We start from the raw sequence: 8490 nt of genomic DNA on the forward strand, positions 1-8490 counted from the left end.
ACACACACACCTACACACACACCCTACATACACACACCCCTACATGCACATACACACCCCCCTACACACACACCTACACACACACCCTACATACACACACCCCTACATGCACATACACACCCCCCTACACACACACCTACACACCGGTCTCCCAGCCTGGGCGTCTCCCCATGGAGTGTCCCCTCTGCCTTGCAGCCAAGGAGCGCCCAGCCCTGTGTCAGACCAAGGCTTCAAAGCCCCTACTGACCCCACCACCCATAAGATCAAAAGTGAAATTCCTCGGTGGGTCAGTTTGCTTGGGCCGCCGTAACAAACTCTCACAGACCAGGCAGCTGAAACAACAGATGTTTATTTCCCACAATCCTGGAGGCTGGAAGTCCAAGATCAAGGTGTGCGTGGGGCTGGTTCCCCCTGAGGCCTCCTCCTCAGCTTCCAGACGGCATCTTCTCCCCATGTCCTCCCCGTGTCCTCAGGTGATTGTCTTTCTGTGAGCATCTGTGTCCTAATCTCCTCTTCTTAGAAGGATTCCAGTCAGACTGGATCAGAGCCCACCCTAGTGACCTCATTTTCCCTCCATTATCTCTTTAAAGACCCTGTCTCTGGCCAGATACAGTGGCTCATGCCTGTAATCCCAGCACTTTGGGAGACTGAGGCAGGAGGATTGCTTGAGGCCAGAAGTTCAAGACCAGCCTGGGCACCATAATAAGACCTCATCTCTACAAAATAATTTTTAAAAATTAGCCAGGTATGGTGGGGCATGTCTGTGGTCCCAGCTACTTCAGAGGCTGAGGGAGGAGGATTGCTTGAGCCCAGGAGGTGTAGGCTGCAGTGAATCCTGAGGGTACCATTGCACTCCAGCCTGGGTGACAGGGTGAGACCCTGTTTCCAACAAATACAATAAAATAAAATAAAAAGATTCTGTCTCCAAATACAGCCATACTCTGAGGTCCCGGGGGTGAGAACTTTGGCATATGAACTGGGGGAAGACACAATTTACCCCATGACACTGGGCATGAGATCCAAAGGCCTTTGCAATCCGGGCACCATCTTCCTTCCCAAAGCCAGATCCTGGGGGCCATGTGGGGTGTCCCAACAGCGGGAAAATTTGCCGTGGTGGCCCCCAGTGGAGGTCCTGGCATCCTTGTCTCCAGAGGTCAGAAATGCTTAAAGTAAGCATGGGCTGCCCTTCCTGCCCTGGGCCTCCTGTCCACTTGAAAGCACACACTTAGGAGCAGGCTTGGTCCTGGCTGGGGGAGTAGAAAGGTGCCCTGGACCGGGAACCCAAACACCAAGGGAGCAGCAGTGGGGAAGAGTTCTGTCCTGGCCCCACACACTGGCAGACCATGCTGGTGCTCCACATGTCATCACTGTGACAGCAACTCTGCAGGGCAGGAGGTGTGACCCCCATTTCACAGATGAGGAAATGGAGGCTCCTCAAGGACACAGGGCTCACCCGAGGTCACACTCAGGAGGGAGGAGCTGCACATGGGCCCACAGGTTCGTGTGCCTGTTACGCAGTCACAGACCAATGCGCTGAGGCAGCAGGGTTTGCAGCAGAGAAAGAGTTTCAGGATCGCTGGGAGCCAAACTGGGAGATGGGACCCTCGAATCCATCTCCCCAAGGAGTTCTGAACTGCAGTGTTTTGGTGTTTTTTTTTTCTTTTTTGGTTGTGTTCCAATAAACTTTATTTATGAACACTAAATATTCATGTTAATTTTCATGTATCGTAAAAGTCTTTTTAAAAAAGCATTTAAAATTATAAACACAATTCCTAGCTCACAGGCTGTAGAAAGCAGGCAGCAGGCTGGATGTGGTCCACAGGCCATAGCTGGCTGTCTCTTACACAGGCTTTTATACGTTATGCAAAGTGTTTCAAATTCCAGAGACTTTGGATACTTTTCTTTTTTTAGATTTCTCATTTAAAAATATATACAATGCAAGTTTTCTTTCTGGATCAATATACTCACATGAGAGAAAATAATTCAGAAAAAAATATATTTCCTTACTTGAAAAAAGGGAAAAGTGCCAGGCATGGCGGCTCACACCTGTAATCCCAGCACTTTGGGAGGCCAAGGTAGGCGGATCACAAGGTCAGGAATTTGAGACTAGCCTGGCCAATATGGTGAAACCCCATCTCTACTAAAAAATACAAAAATTAGCCAGGTGTGGTGGTACATGCCTAGTCCCAGCTACTCGGGAGGCTGAGGCAGGAGAATGGCTGGAACCCAGGAGGCAGAGATTGCAGTGAGCCCAGATCAGACCACTACACTCCGGCCTAGGCAACAGGGCAAGACTCTGTCTCAAAAAAAAAAAAAAAAAAGGTGGAGGGGAAAGCTGTAAAACAAATGTTTCATCTTAAAATATATAATTAGGAGATGTAAAATTAAAGATTAAAATTTTTATTCTATGCAACATAAAATAATATGCATAGATCTGGTACATAATTTATTAGTTTTTACTTTAGAAAAAAAAGACAGTGAGAAAAAGGTTTATAAATTTCTCAGTCCCTTTTATAAAAAGTTGCAACTAAAACCAGCCATCACTTACATGTACAACCATCAACTCTGAATATAATATTAATTATACCTAGGAACTGGAATTTACCTAGATGAGTTCTGGTGGTTTTTTGAAAAATGCACAATTACATCAGAGAACACTGTGTCTTCCACAATTTGTAACAATTTTGAAAAGGAAACTCCTGCTTCCATAATATAAGGAAACAAGAATACTCTTTCCATAGTCATCATCCTGTATTAAAAAAACCTGATAGTCTGATTTACCTTTATCAAAGGTAAAATGATTCACATTTGCATGGATTACTCTGATCCTCAGTAGTTCCTAAACACAAAATTTTGCATAAACCTTTATCTGGGTTTTCCAAAGCAAGTATTACACTGGCAGAAGTCCATGAGCTGAAGAAAAAGAAATTGAATATAAAAGGTTTACCAACGTTATCCTTTCTAATTTTACAACAGCTTCAGGTGTTGAGACCTAACTGGTTTCTGGTGCCTATCCACTATGAACTTCTAACACTTCTCAGTACCATCTTTTGGTGGTTGCTTTATTTTGCAACGTAGAAGATCCTTTCATCCAACTTCAATCATCTGTTCTTCCCCAGACTTCGTTTCATTATAATAATGAATTTTATAATCTTTAGCAACTTGAATATATACTTTCTTTTGAGAACCAGACAGATTTTTCCCGTTTTCATTTACAGTCTTCAGCTTTGCCTGCAGTGAACCATCCTTAGCTTCTTGGAGGCTTTCAGCTACATAAATGGTATAAGCTGAACAAGGTCATTTTGGTTTTCCAAGCAGTTTTAACTCTCTCTTTTTTACTAAAGCTTTCCTTTTTAACTGTTCATGCATGATTTCTGTTTCCAAAGACATAATCTGACTTGGAGTTAGCTGTTCTTGAATTCTGCTTATCTCTTCTTTGTATGCCTGCCAGTCGACCCTATAAGCATCTTCATATATTTTTTTCTCTGAGTTGGGAAGTTCCCTCCAATGCCCGGTGATTCTTCTAATTAGTTCTTTATTTTTTGCATCTGGGTTCTGAGCTTTAAATATGGGTAATTGTTCTTCAGAAAATCGAAGGTAAGAAGTTACAGATTTCTTTGGATAACTTGCCAAGGCAGATGAAAACCATTTCCATAAATACACAAAACTGAAGGGGAAGCGCAGTCGACTTCCACAGCTGGTACACAGCTCCGCCTGGACCTTCCCAGGGTGCTCAACATGCCCCACATGCTTCGAAGAAATGCTATCGCACTGGCGGACCAGGCAGTGGCCGGGTCCCAGTCTCAGAGAGCTTCCTGGCACAACAGACACCGGCAATGACAACTCGAACCTGCCTGCGACCCTCTGGAGTTTGTTATCATGCCTGCCACTCACAAGGCACTATGTCACTCAGGCTGGAGTGCAGAAGCTCGATCTCAGCTCACTGCAACCTCTGCCTCCCAGACTCAAGCGATTCTCCTGCCTCAGCCTTCCGAATAGCTGAGATTACAGGTGCGAGCCACCATGCCTCGCTGATTTTTGTATTTTTAACAGAGATGGGGGTTTCGCCGTGTTGGCCAGGATGGTCTCGAACTCCTGACCTCAGATGATCCACCCACCTCGGCCTCCCAAAGTGCTGGGATTACAGGCATGAGCCACGGCGCGTGGCCCTGGACTGGGGTTTTTAAGGGGATCATGGAGGGTGAGGGGCTGGACACCTGGGGTCGTTGATGGGTTGAGGTGAGGGGAGTGTGGAAACGGCATTCTTTCGTGAGTCAGTTCCTCATGAGGTCCTTTGCATCAGCTAGCATCAGTTGTTTCATTGGTGACCAGACCCTGAAGGAATATCTCAGAGAGAAAACATTTGGTGATGGTCAAGTTGTTATCTATAGAGTAGTTAAAGGGAGCTATAATCTAGATTCTACATGATTAGGACAATAGGCACCAAACAGCTATGAGGAAGTGAATCCGACAGCAAGCGGACCCAGTGATGAACGCTGAATTTGCCACAAGCTTGGTGTATTTTCGTTTCTCCCCCTGTTCTTCCCTGATTTATTTTATTTATTATTATTATTATTATTTTGAGACAGAGTTTCGCTCTTGTTGCCCAGGCTGGAGTGCAATGGCCCAATCTCAGCTCACTGCAACCTCTGCCTCCCGGGTTCAAGCGATTCTCCTGCCTCATCCTCCCTAGTAGCTGGGACTACAGGCACCCACCACCACACACAGCTAATTTTGCATTTTTAGTAGATATGGGGTTTCACCATGTTGGACAGGCTGGTCTTGAACTCCTGACCTCAAGTGATCCACCCACCTTGGCCTCCCAAAGTGCTGGGATTACAGGCATGAGCCACCGTGCCCGGCCTCTGATTAATTTTATAAAGTTTATAGGGATGGCCCAGCACAGTGGCTCATGCCTGTAATCTCAGCACTTTGGGAGGCCAAGGAAGGAGGATTGCTTGAGCCCAGGAGTTCAAGACCAGCCTGGGCAACTGTGAGACTCCCCATCTCTACAAAAAAAGGAAAAAAAAAATTAGCAGGCTGTGGTGTTATGCACCTGTTATCCCAGCTACTCAGGAGGCTGAGGCAGGAGGATCACTTCAGCCCAGGAGGTTGAGGCTGCAGTGAGCTACAATCATGCCACTGCACTCCACATTGGGTGACAAAGCAAGACCCTGTGACACACACACACACAAAGTTTATAGGGACGGCTTCAAATTTACCATGCACCAACAGCCACATGGGCCACCTTTCTTTTCTTTTTCTTTTTTCTTTTCTGTTTTTTTTTTTTTTTTGGAGACAGAGTTTTGCTGCTCTGTGGCTCAGGCTGGAGTGCAGTGGCCCAATCTCAGCTCACTGCAAAATCTGCCTCCCAAATTCAAGCAATTCTCGTGCCTCAGCCTCCCGAGTAGCTGGGACTACAGGCATGTGTCACCAAGCCCGGCTAACGTTTTGTATTTTAGTTAGAGATGGGGTTTCACTATGTAGCCCAGGCTGGTGTCGAACTCCTGAGCTCAGGCAATCCACTGCCTTGGCCTCCCAGAGTTCTGGGATTAAAGGCGTGAGCTGCTGCGCCTGGCCCACACGGGCCACCTTTCTGATTCACACTAAACCTGTTCCTCAACAGGGCCTTTGCACTGTTCCCTCTGCCCAGAGCGTTCTTCCTCCATAACTACCTGTGGCCTCACTGACCGTCCTAGCTAGCATCGTCCCTGGCAGCACTCTGCTCGTCATCTTTTCTTGTTTTTTATTTTTTTATTTTTTTATTTTTTTGGAGACAGGGTCTTGCTCTGTTGCTCAGGCTGGAGTGCAGGTGCGCCATCTCAGCTCATTGCAACCTCCGCCTCCCGGATTCAAGCGATTCTCCTGCCTCATCCTCCCGAGTAGCTGGGATTACAGGCAGCCCCCACCATGACCAGCTAATACAGACGAGGTTTCACCATGTTGGCCAGGCTAGTCTCGAACTCTTGACCTCATGGTCTGCCTGCCTCGGCCTCCCAAAGTGCTAGGATTACAGGCGTGCCTGCTCATCATCTTTAGAACACCTGTCACTATCTGAATTATCTTTATTACTGGTTCCCTTGTTTATAGTCTGCCTCTCCCAGCTAGATACAGAACAATGCCTGACACACAGCCCAGTCTTAGTGAACATGAGATGAATGAATAAACCCCAGCCACGCAGTTCTAACGGAAGCTGCTGTGTGGACTCAGGGTGAACACCCGGCCAAGCCAGGCCATGCACAGTCCTTCCATGGGATTTTCCCAGCTGAGGCTGAAGGAAGACGTGCAGATCCTGTCCGGTGGCAGATGGCATGGCATGTGGCTCTGGAGCTCTCTGTCCCCTAGTAACCCCATCCCCACCCCCCAGGGGAAGAGGCTGCCCGACCAGAGGTAGATGTGCTGAGAGCAGCAGGGATGAGGCTAGAGATGTCCTGGGATCTCTGAGCCTTCTTTCTGTGTGCAAAACCACAGAGTCCTGACTTCCAGGAAATTCCTTTCTTGCCTCAGCATATTTGAGCCAGGTCTCTGACTCATTAATAAAGGACCCTGATGGGCACAGATGGAACAAGGGGCCACAGGAAGGGTGGGGCCTCTTTACTATAAACAGGGTGCAGCAGGGCATGGTGGCTCACGCCTGTAATCCCAGCACTTTGGGAGACCAAGGTAGGTGGATCACTTGAGGTCAGGAGTTTGAGATCAGCCTGGCCAACACGGCAAAACCCCATCTCTACTAAAAATATAAAAATTAGCTGGGCATGGTGGTGGGTGCCTGTAATCCCAGATACTTGGGATACTCGGGAGGCTGAGGCAGGAGAATTGCTTGAACCCGGGAGGCAGAGGTTGCAGTGAGCCAAGATTGCGTCACTGCACTCCAGCCTGGGCGACAGAGCAAGACTCGTTCTCAAAATAAATACATACATAAATAAATGGCACAAGCGAAATGGTCACTCAGCTGAGACAACAGAGACGGGACTCAGATCTGCTTTAGGGTTGGATTAGACCCCTCTAGGGGTCTCCTCAAGCCCCTGTGTATCCCAGGGGCTCCCCCGCCCCCGCGGACCTCTGTTTCTCCCATTATAAAACGATGGGGTAGACGAGATGGCCCCTTGGCCGAGTCTGGTGGAAATGTGGCATCCGAACTGACTCCCAGTAGATTTCTGAACAGTCTACCCCATCACCCCACTGGAGGAGGCAGACACAGGCTGAGGACCACCGAGGCCCTGGGCACTGCTGGGCTGGTTCTATCCAGCGCCCTGCCTGGCAAAACCCCGCTACAGCTCATCAACACGCAGCAACTCCCCCCGCCCCCAGCCCGGCACCTCCAGTGTGGACAGTCGGCAGAGCTGCTCGGGTGGCTCTAAGACTCCCCTAATGAGATTCTTGACGATTTGGAAACTAACGATATGCTCAACTCATCTTTAATTGGCATGGTGCTGCTGGAGATGCCAGCCCGGGCGAGACGCAGGCCGGCTTTGACTCGAGCCATCATTATCGCTCTTTGGCGGCACCCAGTCCTCGCCCGCCCTCGCAGCCATCACCCCCGCCGCCCCGCTGCCCACACCTCCTGTGGCTCAAGGCCGAAGAGCCAGGGAGTGGCAGAACCAAGGCTTGGACCTGGAGCTGCTGAATTCTGGATCCCCCGTGGGAAGACTCTGTACCCCTGGGATTCCTCGTGGGAGGACTCTGCACCCCTGGAGCCCCCGGGATCCCCCTTGGAAGGACTCATCGCTGCGGGATAAATGCATGCTGACTCCTCGATCACTCCCCTGGGCTACACCTCTTGGGGGCAGGAACCTCCTTGACCACGGCACTCTCCACTCCTCACACACGCAAGGGCTCACAGAAAGTTGCTGAAGAGTTGGAAGAATTCGGGGCTCCAGAATTCAGCAGCTCCAGGTCCAAGCCTTGGTTCTGCCACTCCCTGGCTCTTCGGCCTTGAGCAAATTGTTGAGCTCCTCCAAGCCCGGCCACCCGTCCGTAAAGGAGGAATGGGCACAGGGCACAGGTAACTTGTGGAATTGTTCAGAGTACTTACTGCGATGACACTGATGGGACCTGGCACACAGGAGGGGCTCAATGGTGTCTTCTGATTGCCCAGCTCCGTGTGGGGCACTCAGTAAGTACTCAATCAATGGTGAGGCTGCAGCTGCTGCAAAGGGTCTACTCTGGCTGGGTCTCTGGTCTCTCTTGGGAGCTCAGTGACCAGCCTCTGCCCAACCCCAAGCCAACTCCTCCCCAGCCCCAGCCCAGCCCCAGGGCAACCCCAGCCCAGTCCCAGACCAGCCCCAGAGCAGCCCCAGCCCAGCCCCTGTCTCTTATACACATCTAGATGTGTATAAGAGACAGGTTTTAACTCTCTCTTTTTTACTAAAGCTTTCCTTTTTAACTGTTCATGCATGATTTCTGTTTCCAAAGACATAATCTGACTTGGAGTTAGCTGTTCTTGAATTCTGCTTATCTCTTCTTTGTATGCCTGCCAGTCGACCCTAT

The 8490-nt window shown here is 49.2% G+C and overlaps 1 protein-coding gene across 1 annotated transcript; it reads right to left on the minus strand.

Moving 5' to 3' along the window:
* Positions 1-3087: 3087 nt before the first annotated feature.
* LOC105537876 (transcription factor A, mitochondrial-like) lies at positions 3088-7489 on the minus strand. The gene is given in 4 exon segments (XM_011977577.1): positions 3088-3229; positions 3326-3716; positions 3719-3771; positions 7401-7489. Coding segments are annotated over 4 exon segments (675 nt in total).
* Positions 7490-8490: the final 1001 nt, after the last annotated feature.

The sequence above is a fragment of the Mandrillus leucophaeus genome, unplaced genomic scaffold (genome assembly GCF_000951045.1).
Source record: "Mandrillus leucophaeus isolate KB7577 unplaced genomic scaffold, Mleu.le_1.0 Scaffold180, whole genome shotgun sequence".
Classification (NCBI taxonomy): Eukaryota; Metazoa; Chordata; class Mammalia; order Primates; family Cercopithecidae; genus Mandrillus; species Mandrillus leucophaeus.